The 21,975-nt window shown below is 32.8% G+C and overlaps 1 protein-coding gene across 3 annotated transcripts in view; it reads left to right on the plus strand.

Moving 5' to 3' along the window:
- Positions 1–21,975, plus strand: part of DIAPH2 (diaphanous related formin 2) — a 941,635-nt gene that overhangs the window by 231,783 nt on the left and 687,877 nt on the right. For all 3 annotated transcript variants that reach the window (XM_061409121.1, XM_061409122.1, XM_061409123.1), the window contains 5 exons: positions 1,923–1,997; positions 2,076–2,145; positions 5,814–5,950; positions 9,346–9,454; positions 21,737–21,847. In XM_061409121.1, the coding sequence (XP_061265105.1) occupies positions 1,923–1,997; positions 2,076–2,145; positions 5,814–5,950; positions 9,346–9,454; positions 21,737–21,847 (502 nt within the window). The remainder of the gene's footprint in view (positions 1–1,922; positions 1,998–2,075; positions 2,146–5,813; positions 5,951–9,345; positions 9,455–21,736; positions 21,848–21,975) is intronic.

Genomic DNA, 21,975 nt, shown 5'->3' on the forward strand with positions numbered 1-21,975 from the left:
TTATAAATGTTAAGTTTAAGGAAATCATAGATTATTTTTTCTTCCCAAATGCCAAAGCAGATACTGAGGGCTGTATATATAAATTTAATCAGAAGTCTGATTATTTTAAGGTTGCATTAGGGTATTTGCTGAAATGATATCCCCTGATTACTCTCTGTGATAGATTATCATTATTTTATGCTTAGAGAGTGGGTGTCCTTTTCTCGTTCTACCACCACCTTACTGATTATCTAGAGTCTGAGAAAATAGCTCATTATACTGGTTGATTACATGCCTCAATTGAATTGTAGCTTGCCGCCAATTATCATTACAATGCCATATTGATTTTTTCTCATTTCCACTGTGGAAATTAAAGCAGAATTTGTTTAAAATGAGTTTCCATATATATTGTGAATGTGATTGGTTCTGAATATTTGAACTATTTTTAAAATAGTTTTCTTCAGTGATCTGTTGTTTCTTACTGATAGTTCCTTAGAAATTTAGGTCTCATCTTTGTTGATAAGGTTTGCCTTAGTTAAATATGAAACATGATTTACAGACTGTGGCATTGAACTATAATCATGATTTAAATATATATATATATATATATATATATTAATTATTGCTTCACAGGTGTCCTGCTGTATATTAATTTACATTTGAGAATTTCATGGGCAATATGATTCTGCTCATTCTTTTAACCACACAAGTCAGTAAATTTAGTTAAAGTTTAATTAGCAAATATTTAGTGTTGACTATATGTAATCTACTCTGCTAAGCAGTATGGGAGACTCAAAGATGAATAAGATCATGTAACAATCTTCAGAGAATTTTTAATCCAGAAAGGTGGGTAAGTCACTTGTGTTGCAAGAGATATAGAAACATGGGCATTCAAGGGGAAATAACACATTTGGATGTAGTACTTACAGGGAAAAACATTAATGGAAGAGTTGCCAGTCAGTTTGAGCCTTGGAGAGATGGAGTTGGAGTTACCTTCTGGAAAGAAAGATTGAAAAATGAGGTCAAGCAGGGAAGACTGCAGGAAACAGAATATGTCTGATTTTATTGGAACATGTGGTCTAAGGCTTGAGGCTTGAAAGGTAGGTTGAGGTTTTATCAGAATCAGGAGTTGCAATTTGTTAGGTAGTCCAGAGAAGATTTTTGATGGAAGACTGCTCTTATTCCCTCTACTGGGAAAATTCTTTACTTTTTTCAAAGCTCTGCTCAAATATCACCTTATCAAAGAATCTTCCCCTGACTACACATAAAAAAAAAAAAAAAAAGTAATAATACTGGGTCGCTCATTCCATTTCCCAAGGTTTTTTTCTATTCATAGTACCAAAGCAGTGGTATTTTACTAAATAGTTGTTTATTTAGTCTTTGTCTTCTTTTTTCTAGATGATAAGCTACATGAACATAGGGGCTTAGTTTGTTGCCAGTTATCTCTGTCACATAAAACATGCCTGGTAGTTAGTGGAACTCAAATAAATATTTTTTGAATGAATGATCAGAATAAATGCAAAGATAAAAAAGTTGGGGGATCAGGAAATTATGCCAGTATTTCAAATCTGAAGGATTCAAAGGATAGTGGTGTTATTAACAGAATATGGAAGAGTGGAAGAGGAGTTGATACAGGGAAACAGAGACAAAGTGGAAAATAAATTTGGGATATAAATTCAGGCTTAAGTGTTTAATGCTGGTGAAACAACCAAGGTAGTGCTGTGGAATGGGCAATCTAAAATGTGAAGAAAATTTTGGATTGAGATAAAAGATCTCTTAAGTCATTCTCATAGGGTCAATACTCAAAGTAATTGGAGTAGAAAAAAAGAATGACAAACAGTATGAAGACTGGATTAGCAGATTTGAAAATCAAAAATTTAATTTGAGATATTTAATGTTTTAATTTTATAAACTTATTTATACTTTGTTTGTTTGTTTAATAGCTGGGTTAACAACTTTGGCCATGAAGGTCTTGGACTCTTGTTGGATGTGCTGGAAAAGCTTCTGGACAAGAAACAGTAAGAATAAACATGAAAAAAAAATTCACAACAGGGGAGATTTTTAAGCACAATATAATTATTTTTTCTTTTATTCAGGCAAGAAAATATTGACAAGAAGAATCAGTATAAACTTATTCAGTGCCTCAAAGCATTTATGAACAATAAGGCAAGTAGTATTTATTTCTGCCTTTGTTACAAAAGATGAGAACTTTCATAACAGAGTGTATGAAACAGGCAGAATCATGGGCACTTACTCAGTTTTCAAAAGGGTCTTTATAATGCAAATCATCATGAGCTTCATTTAAGTATTATTTAAAATATACTTTGCTTCTCAAAATATTTAATGACAGGTTTTTGCAATTGTGCAGACATCAAGTCTTGTTCCCAAATCAGATAATACTGTTTTTTTTTTTTTTTAATAGTAGTCAAAAAATTTAAATTTGATGGATTGGATACCATTTCCAGAAAATTTAAATTTGATGGATTGGATACCATTTCCTTACAGAGAGTTTATCTTCTGTTATAAAGGACAATTCAAAACTATGGTTTGATTTTTTTTTTTTTTTTGCTAAAAACAGTATAATGTTAAGATTTTTCATTCTTTTTTTGTTCAGTTAATGTCAGTGAGTTAATATCCATAAAAGACTTTTCTGGAAGATAGCAGAAGACTTTTGTATATGTGTGGTACCAGTTGCATTATTATTAACGATTTATCTTCTAAAAGTAGTCTTTTCTCAGGTCATTTTTTCTTTAAACTAGAATGAAGAATGAACTCTTATGTATGATTTACGCCATATTCCTATAGGTAAAATACCATTGACATTCATTAATTTAAAAATCCCTTCAGATGGTGTTCTAGTGATCTCAAAATATTTAATAAAAATAAATAAGTGTAACAGTGACCTAAATCTTGCCAGATGTGAAATATAGCTATTTTTAAATAATAAGCAATGCAGTAAGATTATCTACATAAGTAGTCTGAAATATATTTTTTTAAGTGTATGGGATTATGCATGATTATGTGTGCATATATTATACACACATGTATCAGCAAATAATTTTTTGATCTGATGGATGCTTACCAATTGACATGAGTCTCATGTATAGAATATACTAATTGTGCTGTGAAGTTTCTTCTGGAAAGATTTCCATTAGTATTACTGCAGAATTTCTCAGCTTTTGAGCTCTTAGTCTTTGATGATAAAATTATGCAGTATGTGATACCTAATAGGAAAGCAGTTAATGAACATTGCTTCTCAGGATGGATCTCTTTTTTTAATTGAGGGAAACTAAGAAATAATGGAAAGATAACACAGGAGACAGAGTCTTTGTTTTGCCACCAAGTTGTGTGGCCTTTAGAAAATCATTTGACCTCTCTGCCAATCAGTCACCTAACCTGTAAAATTAGGAGTCTGATCTAAATTCTTATTGGTTTGAGTAGTGAACTCTTACAGCTTTCCAGGTATGAGTGTCATCAGTATAGTTAGTAGAGAAAGTCATATTAGTGAGATTTCCTATAGAGCTTTTTCCCTGGAGACAGCAGTTGATATGCCAATACATAATTAGTTGATTTATAATGTTGTGTTAGTTTCATTTATACAGCCAAGTAATTCAGTTATGCATACATACATGTATCTGTTCTTTATTAGTGTCTTTTCTCATATAGGTTATTACAGAATATTAAGCAGAGTTCCCTCTGCTGTATAGTGGGTCCTTGTTGGTTATTTATCTTATATATTATAATATATATATGTTCATGCCAATCTACTGACTTATCCCTCCCCCAACCACATTTCCCCTTTGGTAACCATAATTTTGTTTTTGATATCTGTAAGTCTGTTTCTGTTGTGTAAATAAGTTTTTTTTTCCTTTTTTATGAATTATATTCCACATATGAATGATATCATATGATATATGTTTGTCTTTGTCTGTCTTCAGTTAATAAAATAATTTCTAGGTCCGTCCATGTTGCTGCAAATGGCATTTCATTATTTTTTATGGCTGAGTAATACTCCATTGTATGTATGTACCACATCTTCTTTATTCATTCCTTTGTTGATGGACATTTAGGTTGCTTCCATGTCTTGGCTATTGTAAACAGTGCTGCAATGAACATTGGAGTGTATGTTTCCTTTCAGGTTATGGTTTTCTCCAGATATCTTCCCAGGAGTGAGATTTCTAGACCATATGCTAGTTCTATTAGTTTATTTTGTTAAGGATCCTTCATACTGTTTCTGCATAGTGGTTGTACCAATTTGCATTCCCACTAACAGTGTAGGAGGGAGAACATGATGGTTTGATTTAGATCACTCTAAACTAAGGCTGAGCTTTAGTTAGAGCATGTTAATGTCTTTTACTTTGGTGCTAGGAACATGAATAAATGATAAATCTTTTGAATTACAGGCATCTGAAACAATAGGCATAAAGTTACATTAAAAAATATACACTGATATATCAATTTTATGTTGTATTGAATTTGTCATAATCAAAGCATGAACCTTTAGTCTGAAATGACTTATGCATCAAATTTATTGACTCCAAAGGTTTTGATTACCTACTTCAAAAACTCTTTTTGCTTATATAGTACGTGGAATAATACAGTTATGAAAAGGGACCCATTGCCCCTTAACTTCCATTGCTATAATATTGCTCTAATGTTTAGGTTGATGGTTTTCCATCATTTCTCATATCTTCATTTTTATTTTGAGGATTTCCCCTCATGTTAGAACTACCTTTAAACAATAAAATGGAAATTTGAAAAATTTAATGATTTCACTGTCAGTTTAACTGATTTTAAAAGTTATTTTAAGTTTGGTAATTGTATAGTAATCATCTATCTCTCTATTTTACAATTTTCATTTATTTTAATTACTATTTATTGTTTACTACCCACCTTTATATATTCATATTCCTTTTGTTTTCTTTGCTTCTTTTTCATTTTGTCTTTTCCATTTCCTTTTTTGTCTTATCTCTGTGTATTTTGTTATTATTATAGCTAAAGCTCATGTTGTTTTCTCCTGAATTTTTTTAGAAAATAGAAACCATGAAAATATTCCAAGTGTGTGGTACTTCAGTAAAGATTAGCTTGAAATGGCAATTTTGCAATGATGAAATATTGTCAAATTCCACTGTTAAACTGTAAAAACAAGCAAACATACTTCATAAGAAATCTGAGAAATACCTTGTAGGCCAAAGATGAAAGAAAATATGACCTTCTTTATGTAGTGAAAACCCAAGTTTTAGGCTTTCTTCAACATTTCTTTACCTATTCATTCTTGTGATGCACACTTGCATGCATATATTTAAGCCTAGAAAATCAATGAAAATGGTGTCTGTCTCCTCTGCCTAGTTGACTGTGACATGTAGTATTCAATAAAACCCATGCTCCACTTCTTTGGGGTTATAATTTTGCTGTGCAGCACAGCTACTTGAAAGAGGGAGGCTAAAAGAGAGAAGGTATGGGAAAACCCATACAGAGATTTGTAGCTTCTTTAACTGGCATGTAGTATACAAAAGAGCTTTTCAACATCTTCCCTTTTTGTTCAACTTAATTTTCCATACAAGCATATTGGAAAATTTAATCATGAGTTCCAGATGTCTCCAGCGAGAACCAATGACATAAGTAGAACAGCTAAATATTCTTCTTTATTGAGGAAATACTGATTGCTGCATATTTCTTCCAAATTTTTATGGAATGTTTAGTTAGGATAATGGAGATCCTATTTCATAAAAGGACCTAAAATCCAAGAAGTGATCATTTCAAATAAGAAAACAATTGAATTTGAAGAACATTCATTGAATTAAATAGAACCTCATTTTTTTTTTTCCTTTCAGTTTGGATTGCAAAGGATTCTAGGAGATGAAAGAAGTCTTTTACTCCTAGCAAGAGCAATTGACCCCAAACAACCCAACATGATGACTGAAATAGTAAAAATACTTTCAGCTATTTGCATCGTTGGAGAAGACAACATGTAAGTATTGCTTTGTCATTAACTGCATAGAAATGACACTTGAGAAATTGAGAAATTTGTGCCGTTTCTTTTGATACCATGCAGCTGTGCTCAGTTGCTTGGTTGTATACGACTCTTTGCAACCCCTTGGACTGTAACTCACCAGATTCCTCTGTCCATGGGGTTTCTCCAGGTGAGAATACTGGAGAGGGTACCCATTCCCTTCTCCAGGGGATCTTCCTGACCGAGGTATTGAATCCATGTCTCCTGTATCTCTTGCATTGGCAGCAGATTCTTTACCACTAGTGCCACCTGATAGCTTGCATGAAAATAGTATTAAATTTCAGGAGAAAAATTGGTATTTTTATCTTATCTGTTTACATTTTAGCTGTTTTTTGATTTTTTGAAAAATAGGTTTAAAAAGACAATCCTAATGTGAAGTTCTTCAATGTTGGATATTCAAAGTGAATGATTAGAATTTTATCTAGTTGAAGGGAAAGCAATTATTAGAAAAGTAGGGAAAGATCAGTTAGGGAGTAATTTTGGCTAAAAACACACACAGGCACATTCACATACACACTCTACACAATATACACCCTCATCCATGCACATCAATAAATCTGACTTCTTTAACAGAATTAACCAGATGCTTTTATTCTGTACTATTATTTTACAGTAGTGTTTTACTTTATCTGTGTATGGTAAGTGAAAGAATAAAGCAATTATTCATGGAATGAAATTAACTGATTAAAAAGAACAAAAGGCTGTTGGTAATCATTCAGGATGCATGTATGTACCATTTTCAGCAAGTTGTTGCTGACAACACATTAGATCACTTCTTCTTATTGAAATAATATTCAATCAGAAACAAAATTACAGGTTTGATATCCAGTTGGTAAGAAACTCTTGTGATAAAGAATGAAATACCTGCTACTGATATGAAGTAGAATATTTTTTTCTAAACACTCTGTGTGACAGTAATCATTTCAGTTTAAATTAGAATAGAGGCAGGCAAAGATTTAAGAATATTCTAATATGTTGACTTTCTCTTACCTCTTGGAATAAAATGAAATGTTTCTTAGTGCTGGTTTATCCTTCAAAACTGAAAGACACTGAACAAAAATATCACACAACATTGTCTTATGAGAATGAGATAACATATGCAAAAATAAAGCTTCCTTAGGTTTTATAGGAAAATCAGTTTATATATGACTAAGAAATATTTTCCTAGTCTATTAGATTTTCAGTACTTAATTCACATAATGCATCCTAGTCTGGTGTATTTTATGACTTAATTATAATTTCAGATATAGCTTGATGTGAGTAGTATACTACAGAGAGGTTCATTTGATTCAGACACTGTACAGAGATAGCTACCAATATTTTTGTTCAGGTAAATAAGTTTCTTGTGCTAGGTAATTATAGATGCTTCTCTAATTTACTGGGCTTTCTCTTTTAGGCTTTTTCCTTGTTCCATTTTCAAAGAAGTTTTTTAAAAGTTCTTTAAAAAATATGTACTCTTTCTTGCACTTTATTATAAAATTACAGTCTGATCACACTTGAATGAGCTTTGAATAGCTGTAGATGCTCCTGTGTCTAAGTGACATTAATATCTATGTTATGTTATTTTGCTATGCTTAAAAAAACTGTTAACACATGTAATATCAAAACTCGAAATTTAAAATTTTAATGTTTATCAATTAAGTATTCTTTTTTTTTTTTTTTTATTGTTCCAATTTTATTTTATTTTTAAACTTTACATAATTGTATTAGTTTTGCCAAATATCAAAATGAATCCGCCACAGGTATACATGTGTTCCCCATCCCGAACCCTCCTCCCTCCTCCCTCCCCATACCATCCCTCTGGGCCGTCCCAGTGCACCAGCCCCAAGCATCCAGCATCATGCATCGAACCTGGACTGGCAACTCGTTTCCTACATGATATTTTACATGTTTCATTGCCATTCTCCCACATCTTCCCATCCTCTCCCTCTCCCACAGAGTCCATAAGACTGTTCTATACATCAGTGTCTCTTTTGCTGTCTCGTACACCGGGTTATTGTTACCATCTTTCTAAATTCCATATATATGCGTTAGTATACTGTATTTATGTTTTTCCTTCTGGCTTACTTCACTCTGTATAATAGGCTCCAGTTTCATCCACCTCATTAGAACTGATTCAAATGTATTCTTTTTAATGGCTGAGTAATACTCCATTGTGTATATGTACCACAGCTTTCTTATCCATTCATCTGCTGATGGACATCTAGGTTGCTTCCACGTCTTGGCTATTATAAACAGTGCTGCGATGAACATTGGGGTACACGTGTCTCTTTCCCTTCTGGTTTCCTCAGTGTGTATGCCCAGCAGTGGGGTTGCTGGATCATAAGGCAGTTCTATTTCCAGTTTTTTAAGGAATCTCCACACTGTTCTCCATAGTGGCTGTACTAGTTTGCATTCCCACCAACAGTGTAAGAGGGTTCCCTTTTCTCCACACCCTCTCCAGCATTTATTATTTGTAGACTTTTGGATCGCAGCCATTCTGACTGGTGTGAAATGGTACCTCATAGTGGTTTTGATTTGCATTTCTCTGATAATGAGTGATGTTGAGCATCTTTTCATGTGTTTGTTAGCCATCTGTATGTCTTTTTTGGAGAAATGTCTATTTAGTTCTTTGGCCCATTTTTTGATTGGGTCGTTTATTTTTCTGGAGTTGAGCTGTAGGAGTTGCTTGTATATTTTTGAGATTAGTTGTTTGTCAGTTGCTTCATTTGCTATTATTTTCTCCCATTCTGAAGGCTGTCTTTTCACCTTGCTAATAGTTTCCTTTGATGTGCAGAAGCTTTTAAGGTTAATTAGGTCCCATTTGCTCATTTTTGCTTTTATTTCCAATATTCTGGGAGGTGGGTCATAGAGGATCCTGCTGTGATGTATGTCGGAGAGTGTTTTGCCTATGTTCTCCTCTAGGAGTTTTATAGTTTCTGGTCTTATGTTTAGATCTTTAATCCATTTTGAGTTTATTTTTGTGTATGGTGTTAGAAAGTGGTCCAGTTTCATTCTTTTACAAGTGGTTGACCAGATTTCCCAGCACCACTTGTTAAAGAGATTGTCTTTAATCCATTGTATATTCTTGCCTCCTTTGTCGAAGATAAGGTGTCCATATGTGCGTGGATTTCCAGAAAAATGACTTTCCTCAGGATTTTCAAATTGAATTTTTTTATTTTGATGCCCTAATATTATTTAATGCTATCAATATTTGAGTCATAGAAATATGTGGAGAAGAACACAATTCTTAAATTGTGATGGTCTATATAAACATCAAGCACCTGAAAACAGGAAAGAGTGTATAAGAGATAACCTGTATTCATAGAGTGTGTTTAAGATGCATTTCTTATTTCTTGTTTTTTTCTCTATAGTCTAGATAAACTTTTAGGGGCTATAACTACAGCAGCAGAACGAAATAACAGAGAACGATTTTCACCAATTGTGGAAGGATTAGAAAACCATGAAGCTTTGCAATTACAGGTAAGTTAGTTTTGTCTTAAATTGCTCCCATGGTTATATTGCATTGGCCAAAATTTTTGTTCGTGTTTTTCTGTACCATCTCACGGAAAAACCTTAATGAACTTTTTTGGCTAATCCAGTACTCATTTTGTATGACACTAACTCCACTTTAGCTAGCATTTAAATAGAAGGGAATGTAAAAATGAAATTTTTCCTGTTCCTTTGTCATTCATAAAGCTAGAAGTTTTGTCTGTGAAGATGATAATTTGCTTAAAGTGAGGAAGAGTATTTTGAATTATTATAAGTTTATCATTATTATCATTAATATTTGGGTAGAAATTTAGTAATTAGTGTACTAAGTCATGGAAATTAAAGCCTTAGCAATAACAGGGCAAGAGGACAAACAGTTCAGCTAATGCCATTATCCGAACAAGTGTTAATGAAGTCTGTATCGGCTTGTTGTAGAAATTTAAGAAAACTAAATACATGTCTTTTTTTTTTTTTTTTTGTGCCATTAACACAGCATTCAGAAGTTTGACTCCCCAGAATAGAGGGGACTGACTTCTACTTCTTAGGTCATGGTCTATTTCATAACCCTCTGTAGACCCAGCCTACATGTCTTCTTTATAAAATTATAAAATTAGTTATATTTTGTTAGATAGTTTTAAGAAATGAGCCATTTTATGTAAGAAAACTTTATTATTTTGTTATGAGAGCTCCTATAGTGTGAGATCCTGGACTAAACATTTTGATTTATATGTATTATCTGGTTTAATGCTCCAACAAGTTAGCAATGTAGGTACTATTATTATCTTCATTCTGCCTATGATACAAATATGCTAAGTGAGAGTAAATAACTTGTCAAACATGCCACAGCTTGTAAGTGGCATAGTGAAATTCGATGCCCGTTTTGTTGGTCTATGATGCTCATCTCTTTGTTTTAGACAGTGTTTAGCATTTAATGTACCATGGGAAACACTTTCTGAAATGTTTTCTAAACTCTTATGGTGTCATTCAACAAAGAGAATATGATTCCAAATTTAATTTTATCAAATTATTTAGTAGTATTTATTAAAATTTCTTACCTGATATAAAAGTTTCTTTTCCCCCTTTTAATTGTATTGTTATATGTCATTATCTGTTTTTGCCAGAGTTTCAGACAACAGCAGATAAATTGGTTTGTCCAAAGAGAATATTGTAGTGTCATAAAAGTGTAATCCCTTTCCAAATATTTGAGGAAGTTTGTTAATTGTTGCTTTTACTCTATGACGAGCATTTTGGATAAACTTTTATGGTGTGCCTTTTAAGGCCAGTGTATTATATTTTTTATTACTTGGGGGGATTTCTTTTCAGTGCTTTCCTTTTTTAAAATATACTTCTTATTATATCATTTTCTCTCAATAAAATACAGTATCTCTACCAAAAGGTTTGGAAACTGTCTTTTTTAGATGACTGCTTGAAATCTTTGTTTATATTTATGTGCCTGGGCTTACCTAAACTTAACTGTCTTTCAATCATATGTAGAAGTTTGTTCTCGTCTTCTAGAGTTTGCTTAGGAGGAATTAAATGTTAATGTCTGTATTCAAAGTTTTCATTACTCAAATCACTCTCTTAAATTCACACAACTGTTGAGAGGTAAAGTGTGATTTGAAGCCAGATTTCTGTGATGTCAGTATTTGTTTATTGCATTGTTTGACCTTTAAAATGACACCCCTGCTATAGAATAGTTCAGCCTACACAGTGAAATGAGAGTGACATTTGCTAGCCTTCAGGAAGCTGGACTGAATGGAATGATAAAATGGCAAATTGTTAACAAGTAACATATTGAAAGATCATTATCTTGCTAGGTATTCAAGAAGTTATTGAATACTGATTACAGATGCAAACATATACAAATCACAATTTGAAATTTCCTGTTTTAATGAGGTACAAAATTAGTAATTTGTTATATACAGAGACAATTACTCTCACAAGAATTGTGAGGTGGGTTTGTTTATTTGGATTATTTCACGTGGATAAAAAATATCTGAAGGTTCAAAATATATTTAGAATACAGCATGAAAAACAAAAGTTTAAATCTGTTGTTTAAAATAAAATTAGTGCTGTATTTTACCAGAATTACTTTTCTATTTCTGTATCCTGAGACTTCTCAAAATGTCATTACAGTATCTGAAGTAATTCTGTTAAAATACAGGACACATTTTATTTTTAAATAATAACTATACCCCCTCCTCCATCCTTTTTGGATTTAAAAACAGGTTATTAACTTTTCACAGAGGTTTTCTAGGTCATCTTTAAATTCTATACCCATGATAGGAGTTTCATTATCTTCAGTAGTTCAAGAAATAGACAATAAATCGTATATCTTTGTATGTTCTCTGTTCATTGACTTTCGTTCAGCTGAGTAGCCTTCTCAAGTCTCTCCTTACTTCTCAAGTCTTCTATGCCTTCTTTTGATCCTTCTTATCTTTTGAAGTAGCCTCTCATCTTCCTTTTTCATTTTATAGTCTAAGTCTGTAAAAGACTCATCCATACTTGTTTTCTCTGTTTCCTAAATTAACTTTCACAGCTCAACTTTTTCATAGTTCTTAAAAAGACTGATGACAGTGGTTCTTGAATTTCAAAATCCAGTGACTTCTTTCCAATCCTCATGGCTCCCTTCTTGAAAATTTTCCTATCTTTGCCTTTCTAGGCACCATTGGCTCATTGCTGTCTGACTACCCCTAATTGTTCTTTCTCTATTGCCTCTGTGCATTTCTTCTTCTTGGATATTTTATTCCTTATGTTCTTTGCTTGGTCCTATTTTGTCATCATTTTTGTATATATGTAGATATATACACACATATATAAGCTCAGATACATATACATTTATATGTACACACATATCTGATCACTCTCAATTGCTTCTTTAGCTTTAATAAAATCCAACTGTATTCTAATGATTCCCCCAAGTTTGTCTGGCTCATGTCTGTATTCAAACCTACCTGTCCAAATAGCTAACTGCATATTTTAGAAGCATCATAAAAATATGAAAGCCAAGTTAGCTTTTATAAACCATGTGCTGATGTTCTTTAATATGTTACCTCTTTTTAAATCTCACACTAATTCTCTAAGAGTGATAGAGAACTAGTATCCCCATTTAATAGATGAGTAAGCTGAGGCTCATAGAGGTTAGATAACTTCTCTAGAGTCACATAGTAAATAAGAGATACAGCCCAATTAGACCCTAGGGTATCTGGCTCCAGAGTACTTGTTTTTAACCACTGTATGCTACCTCCTTTTAGTAAAATTGGCTCATTTCTCTTTCCATTAATATGATTTCCTCCCAAAAGAAAATCTCTTTTTCTTGTCTTTCTCATTTTAGATAATATAGAGGTATCATCTTCTGCCTAACCTTTGGTTTTCCTTAAGACTTCATTCTTCTTTGTTCCCTGCATCCAATTAATCATCAAGTCTTACAGAAGACTATTAATATATCCAGTTTCACTATCTCCACTACATTTATATTCTCCCAGCAATATTATTCTAGCTGTTTTCTAATTAGTATCCCAAACTGATAGATTCTTCCCCTCCAGACAAGTGTTTTGTACTGTTGTCAGTTATCCTTCAAGAGTAAATCTAATTCTAACATAGTAGCATTCCCAGAAACCTATACCCATTGCTTGATGAAAGTGAAAATCCTAAACACAGTGAATGAGCTCTCTCAGTGTGGCCCCAACCTATCATTCTGGCCTTAGGCCCCAGCGATCTCCCAAATGTACCATAGGTTTTAGCCATACTAAACCTTGTGTTTTCCAAATGTGGTGTAGACTTTTAAATGCCCTCAAACATTTTATCATGCAGAACACTTTGCTTGGAATAGCAGCGCTTCCTCCAACCATGTCCTTTTCGTCTTGGTAAGGTTTAATGAGGACACAAAGGAAGGCAAGTTTAGGTATATTCTGCATAAGTCAGGGAAGGCTTCAGTGATGAAGTGATGCTTTAATTGGGTCTTGAAGGATCACAGGAATTTTCCAGAAAATTATCTTTGCTGATAGAAAACCAGTAATATGGTAGGGAGAAGGGTTTCCAGGAGGTAAAAAGAGAGACCAGAGTAGTCTGCCAGTCCCTTCAGAGAAGACAGAGTGAGCTAATACCAACATACAGTTGAAACTAATTTTTATGTAGCCCAAGAGGAAAAGCTAGGGTATACTGACTGTTAATAATAGATTTTTTTCCCTTTAACTTGTTTTTATTATTTAAAAATATTTATATTGAAGTATAGTTCATTTACAATGTTGTGTTAGTTTCATTTGTACAGCAAAGTGATTCAGCTATATATATCATACACACAGACATGTATATATTTTTACATCCTCTTCTATTATAGGTTATTATAAGATATTGATTATAATTCCCTGTGTTATACAGTAGGTCCTTATTGGTTATCTATTTTATGTGTAGTAGTGTGTATATGTTGATCCCCAGCCCCTAGTTTATTCCTCCAAATAATAGTTGTTTATGGAAAGAGAAAGTCATATAGCTAACCTCCCATGAGATATTACAAGAAAAGTCCTAGTCTTCACAGGCTGGTATTAGTCTGAAACGTGCAATATGTCTTAAAGTATTTCAGAAGCTGTGTGCAGAAGTGTTTTTATTTTGATTTAATACATCTAAAAAATATTATCTAACACATTGAATATAGTTCACAAATTGTGCATGTTATAATTAGGTGTGGTACACAAAACATAGAAGTGAATACATGGTTGATTCACTTACCCTGACCTCACTGTTTTGAGAGATTTATCATTTTGGAATATAACTTGGAACCAAAAAGGAAGTAAAAGAAAAAGAAAATATGAGCAATCTACAAAGTGTCACCAAGTACACCAAGTAAGCCTCATGATGACAAAGACTTTTTGTCTTTAATCAGAGCCTATCGCTCTGTGGTATCTTATTGTCTATCCATAGCAGACTAGAAGTATGAGTTGGGAGGTTGGAAAATGTTTTATGACAGACTTGTGCACTGAGATGATCAAGAGGCAACAGCTGAGAAAACGAAAGCAAGGGGCGAGGAGATAGAAACATAAGGAAAGAGTGGAATTGTAATTCAAAAATTATAACATTTAGTTTCATTTGGTCTCAGGGAAAATAGCTCTATATATCTCAATAGCTCCTGAGGGCATATATGTGTTCTGTCATCTCTCATTAACTCATATATTTAATCATGCCCCTGAGTCAGCAAATAATAATAATAATGAGTTATATTTAAGATATTTTAAGAATGTGGGGATTAAGGAATTCACTTCAGAAAGAGTTCCATTCCAAAACATACTCATGCTTAAATAGACAAACGCTGCAGAAATATTGACTGATTCTTTATAGTGCAGATCTTTCCACAGTGATTCTCAACTGTTGAGAATTTACTCTAAGCCTATTTGTAAATTTGCACTCAAACCATCACGTATGAGGAAGTAGCTTTGGATAAATGATTTATCATTTGTCAATAGTGACATATTTATGATAAAACAAGGTACTGGAGCTTTGAATAATAAGGAAATTTGTGCAAAAATAAATGATCATGTTAAATACTCTGTTGAAGAAATGTCTGATATTAGGAAACTTGTTCGATATATTGATAGTTTTATACTACTATCATTTTAAAAGTAGAATTAGTACAATAAGGGGTTATATAGAGATATTTATACAATGTAATCATGTTTCAAATACAAAAATAACTTGACTTAAAAAAGAATGTCTTTTATTTTAAATCTGTTTCAAAGTTGAGTAATTGCCAAATCCATAATTTGTGGTAATGGGAATTCACTAGTGATCTCCATAAATATAGAAAGCAACAACACTTTGGAAGTCATCATAAGGGCTTCTCCAGCACCATTCAACACTATTGGTCACTCTATCTAAGCTCTCTCCTCCTTCAACTTCTATGATACCATGCTCTCCTTGTTTTCTTTTACCTCTTTGTTACATTGAAGATCTCTTTTGTCTATGCTTGGCCTTAAAATATATTATTCCTAGAGATTTATCCTTAGTCCTTTGATCCTTTACTCTGGTCCTTTGCTCATTCTGTATATTATCCCTGGCAGCCTAATCCATCCTTATGACTTCCTCCAGCACTTCTATGAGATGAATCTTTCTGAACTCTTCTATTCTAAATACATCCTGACTCACAGATCACATATATTCACCTGCTTCCTTATTGGATTTCAAGTTCAGTATTTTCCTTAACTGTCCTTATCTTCTTTTCTTCATCCTGTCTATCCTGTTCCAGTCTCTTCAACTTTGACCTGCTTTTCTCTTCTTTGCCCATCCTAGTTAACCTTAGCATTGTCCACCAAGTATCATAAACCAGAAATAAATAGTTATCTTCAAATCTACTCTTCTCTATCCACATTACCTCAGTCACTAAATGTTACCAGTTCTACAGCCTTATCACTGTATTTCCCTTTCTTTTTACAGTATCTTTTTATAGTATTTCCCTTCCTTTTTATAGTATAACCCCTACCCACCACTTCTTTGTTTCAGGGCATTGTCACAGCTCTATGTTTTCCATTTCCATAGATTCTTAAATATATTCTACCCTTCATTCCAGGCCCTTGTAAATCATTTTTCCACAAGGTATACTTCTGAAATACTGTTCTTTTATGTTGTTGTTTAGTCTCTAAGTCCTACCTGACTCTGTGACCACATGGACTGTAGCCTGCCAGGCTCCTCTATCCATGGGATTTCCCAGGCAAGAATACTGGAGTGGGTTGCCATTTCCTTCTCTAGGGGATCTTCATGACCCAGGGATAGAACTCATGTCTGCTCCATTGGCAGGAAAATTCTTTACTGTTGAGCCACCAGGGAAGCCAGCTTTTGTTATATCACTGCTAAAAATCCTATAATATCTTCCCAGAGACCCTAGGACTAAAGTCTAATGCTAGTCTACACAAAATACTTCATCATCTAACTTTTGCTAAAACTCTAACCTCATATTCTGTTCCATCACTCTGCTACATATAGAGTTGGTCCAGTCAGCTTGTACCCAATTTCCTGAACATTTCATGCTATTTCATCCCTCTACCTCCGTACCTTCCTACATGGCTTTGCTGTGCCTGGAATTCTCCATTTTTTGAATTAATTAACTTTCTCTGTATATTTGTGTCTTTCTTGGTTGACACTTACTTTGACTCAAACTATCTTTCTTCCTAACTCCTGCTAGGCTGGGATAAAGAAAGACCTTGTTAATGTCAACAAAGTACTTAATAAGGTCAATATTTGACAGTGTCAATAACATTTTAAAAGCATAATTTGTCAGAGCTAACAGCAATATGGATAATCTGTTTTGAGAATGTCCTGGAGTTGGCAGTTTTTGTACTCCATAGCTCTATGAATTGCGATCACACAGACAGATATATGTTTGTATAGTTTTCAGAGTTGGTGAGTTAAAATAAAGGTTCTAGCATTTTCCAAGGAATTTAATGAGGATAATTTACTTTTAAATATTTCCCTTCTCTATCACTTAAGAAACTGAATGCAGTTTCTTTTTATAGTAATGTTGCATGTCAATAAATTTAGAAATATTTAATGACTATTACCCATTATGTATATTTTTTAACTTTTTATTTTGTATGGGTTACAGCTGATTAACAATGTGATAGTTTCAGGTGAACAGCGAAGGTAATATAATATACCTGTTATATTTTAAACATTTTATTGGGAACAATTAGGGGTTACAAAGAAAACCATAAACAAATTTAGAGCCATATCTTTAGGAAGTTTAAAAACAATTTTGTGATATATCACTTTCTATACCATACCCCACACCTGACAATGAAGATACTAGCATCCTCTGACTGAAGAATGTGGGTGATTACTGTAGAAAGAAGGTATACTGTTATGGTAGGAAGGCTTATAATGTTATGGAAAAACTGATAGAACTCAATTTAGTACAATTATGCATGGCACAAATTTTTGGATGCTTTGTCACATGCACAAAGCTTTTATCTACATGTTAATGCATTTTTTCAATAGGTTGTATAGATATTGTATAGGTATCTCCTTATAAGGAGATCATTTAATAACATTGCAAATACAGAAACTATTTTTACTGGTCAAAAATCAGAATCTTGGTTCTAGCCTAGCATGTTTATCAATAATGAAAAAATTCAGACTTTTACAACTTTAATTCTTATGGAAGCTGGATTTAAAACAGATGTGGCAGACCATTTTGAACCTTAGATGCATTATAAAGAAAATAAGCATCAGATGAAACCTAGATAGTAAACTTCATGATTTCATTTCAAAGGCACGTGTTTTCTTTCCAGTACAGGGGAAAATGCTATTCAGCAATACCAAGTTTGTGCATTGTAGGGTGGTAGGAAGATTTCAAGACTAAAAGTCACGAGGCCTGTTTTCAAATCCAATCTTTGTGGCTTCTTATTGGACTTCCCTGGTGACTCATGGTAAAGAGTCTCCCTGCAATATGGGAGACCCAGGTTCTATCCCTGGATCAAAAAGATCCCCTGAACAAGCAAATGGCAACCCACCCCAGTATTCTTGCATGGAAAATCCCATGGACAGAGAAACCTGGCAGGCTATAGTCCATGGGCTTGCAAAGAGTCTGAAATGACTGAGCAACTAACACACACAAATATATTAGCTATAAAGTATTGGGCAAATGAGCTAATCTTCCTAGGTTTTCAGTTTCCTTATCTATAAATGAGAATATTGGATTGGTATATTTTCTGTTCTTTCTAGCTTTTGAACCCATAATTTTTAATTTTCTATCTCTGGAGTTAGATTTTTGTTTTTTGAAAGCAGATTAATTTTTCATTGAAAGAGGACAATATCCTTCAATCATGCTCTTAAAAATTTGTATACTCGGAAGTTGAACATACCGATTTTGAAAGTTTCATTATTCAGGAATGTGTTTTCCCCCTAGGAGCTTAGGTTTTAGATATTGGGACAGAACTGTTTTTAATTTAATGTGTCCAGTGCAGTGCTGTGTTCAGACTTTGCAGTGTCCTATATCCATGCTGTCCAGTATGGGAGCCACTAGCCACATGTGGCTGTTGAACATTTGAATTGTGACTAATGAGACCAAGCAACTGGATTTTAAATTTACTTAATTGTAATTAAGCTACATTTAAATTGTATTTAGTGGCTTCATATTGAATAGCATGCTTGTGTGTGTGTGTGTGTGTGTGTGTGTGTGTGTGTATGATATATTTGCATGCTCATCCATGCTGAGTAAGGAGTGGAGGGAGTGGGATTGGCAACAAGTTAAGGAGAGTGAGAGGCCATTATGTTGTATGATTGAATACTGCCCATAGATCATTGTTTATATTATGTAAAGTGAAATCTAACACATTCCAAGGACGATTTTCTATCTCCTCTCCTCTCTTTCTCCCTCCCTCTTTCCTTCCTTCTCTCTTTTCCTTTTCTTCTTTCCTTCCTTTTGTATTCCATTATGTATTATGATGATGACTTTATTTTTATTGAAGTCTAATTGACATATGATACCCACTTTATATACTAAACAACATACTGTTAAAATAAATGTTTTTCTGATTAAACCTGTAGTTTCAAAGTTAGGTATTCCTAATATATTAAACATGATGCACTAGTTAAATTTTATTATCTTACCAATCCTTAAAATCTTTTGTTGTGTTAGTCTAGGAATGGAGTTGGTTAGGCATCTGGAATGTTCTGGAAATTAAACTGTATTTTGAGTAAAGTTACATGGTTTAGAATCATGAGTTTCCTCCTTTCTGTGTGACCTTGTATAAATTATTTGTTTTGAGTCTTAGCTACATCAACTGTGAAATGAGTGTAATAGTAACACTTCATGTGGTTGTTGTGAGAATGAGATTAGATGGTGAATTATGTTATGTAAAACTCCTAAGTTGTCTGGTAACAAAAGCTAATAGAAAATAATAATGATAATAATTTGGGAGTTTGTAGTTAGCTATAAATTCTGAATCTACAAAATGGATATTTCATGTTTATAATTAAGTAATAATATATTCAGCCCTTTAAACTAATTACACTTTAAAAATTTAACTTTGTATTTGTAAATAGTGACAATTGGATTGATTTTGCTCCTGGGCAGTAATTGTGCAGTAATATAAAGAGGTAGAGATAATTAAAAAGATTTTTTTTGTTCTCCATATCCATTCAATATAGATGTTCCTCTTAAAGAGCATTACTTTCCAGATTATGTTGGAAAATGAAATGATAGTATCAATATTCATCTTATGTTATTTGTAATTAATTAAATATCCATTAGAATTTTATAACAAATAATGCATTAATAAATCAGTGCTCTTACCTGTTTAAACTACTAACTTCAAAGTATTTGCTAATCACTTTATACTATAGTCAATGGCTGTAACTTTACTTTCTGCATTTAGTTATATATTCAATATATATTACATGTTAAGTATTTAATAGCATTGCAACATTTATTTTACTAAATGTGGAATTATTTAGATGTTGTTACATTCATTAATTTTTTGACTTTTACTATTTTTATTATTTCCTGATCCAAATATTTTTCTTGTATAAAGGTACAATTCCAAGACTCATTAACTTGTTTGTTATGGAAATGTTCTCTTTACTTGTAGGATATTAATACAAGCCATTAAGCTAGAATTTCTTCTGGCAAAAACAATCCTAGCAGATGGCAACTTTTCTCTCTGTTAATTTTGGATTGGACATGTACTTTGGCTTGTTCGGTCAGGTCATAGTTGTAACGTAACAAGAATCAGTCATGCAAATACAATGATAGTATAGCTATGGGTATGCTGTGCAAACTTATATTCCAGCCTATTTAAACTATTTGAAGACTTAAACGTTTTCTTATTATGAATAGGAAGGTTAAGTAACACATTAAGGCATAAGCACCATAATAACTTACCTGATATGACTTTTAAGGTAATGCCAAGTCAATGGCAAATATTTAGTCAGATGTCTCAGTGATTTAGCTTGACATTTGAGCATTCATAGAAATTGGACTACATTCTTTAATTATCTTTTAGGTAGCTAATAATGTTAAAGACAACCTTGATCATCCTCTTCATGCCTACAACTTTTGATTTTTGATCCACCCCAAAGCAGCTTAACTGTATAACATAAAGATATAAAAATAAAACCAATATACCTTTTAATATTTTGTCTATACTTGAAAAAAAATCACTATCATAATGACAGATCTGGATAAGGTCAAGCCAGAATAACATTTGAAATATTTTTCTTTTGCTGGTGTTTTTCTCATACTAACTATTGATTTATTTGTGTCCCCTTCTATATATAGTTAGCATCTTTACTAAATCTGATATTTTCCAGAGGCCCCCTTGCATTCAGCTCTTTGAACACTCTAACTACTCATTATGTACTTTAAAAATAATCAATTTCAATGTGCAGCTCTTCAGTTAAACTATCAGCCAATTGCCTTAGACTTGAGCATTTTTAAAAAATGAGGAAAATCTTTGGAATACCTGACAATTAGCATTTGGTTGATACTCTACTAGCTTGCCATTACCAGAAAATAACTCCCCCCTCTTTTTTAATAAGGAGGCACAATATCAGAGGAAAACCAAAACCCATTTTCTAGCATCAATCTAAGCAAAGAATCGTGTTTACTTGAAAACAAGCTCTTATATTTACTTTATCATGTAATGCACATGAGTATTTCTGTCACTGTGCCTTCTAGTTGATATTAATTCACTTGCATTCATTTTTTATGTAGTAAATTAATTCATCTTAATCATATATTTTAATAGTCTATATTTTGTGCAGATCCATTTAATAACAGAATGGAGCAAGTATAAATCAGTGTAATAATATCTCTAAGTTATCACTACTCTTTAACATCATAATTTCATAGCTTTATTTGATTTATTTTAGGAAAGTATTTATAACCATATAGAATTGAGACCAAGTGCATGCTGAGGACGGCTGGAAATGGAAGATGCATTTTATGATCTTTTTAAAGGGCTCTATATCCACACTTTTGGAAATTTGAGTTTTTCAGAGAAAATATCATAATCCTTCATATAGTTTAGCAAAATACAGCAGTACTTGACCATGCATTTTACCTTCATTAGAATTGCTCTGGACATCGGAAACTTTATTGTTAATTTCTTTGTTTCTACTATAAAGTCATAGTCAATATACTTATATAAATATTTGCCTTTCTTAATATATTTCATAATGTATGTTTGTATGCCTTTAGTATAGGGAAAAAATGTTATCTGAAAGCATTAAGTATTTCTTTAATTAAGTGAACTTTTTTAAACACAGTTTACTTTATAATTGCAGGTGGCCTGCATGCAGTTTATAAATGCGCTTGTCACATCTCCTTATGAGCTTGATTTTCGAATACATTTAAGGAATGAATTCCTTCGTTCAGGACTAAAAACAATGTTACCAGTAAGTGGAATGTGCACTTTTATAATGCTTACGAACTTTAATGTTTTTCTCTCTTTAGACAAAAGTACTTGCAGCCAAGTAAGTAAATGTGCCTTACTGTTTTCTTTTATAAAGCATTAGATGCTTTG

Source organism: Bos javanicus, chromosome X (assembly GCF_032452875.1).
Source record: "Bos javanicus breed banteng chromosome X, ARS-OSU_banteng_1.0, whole genome shotgun sequence".
Classification (NCBI taxonomy): domain Eukaryota; kingdom Metazoa; phylum Chordata; class Mammalia; order Artiodactyla; family Bovidae; genus Bos; species Bos javanicus.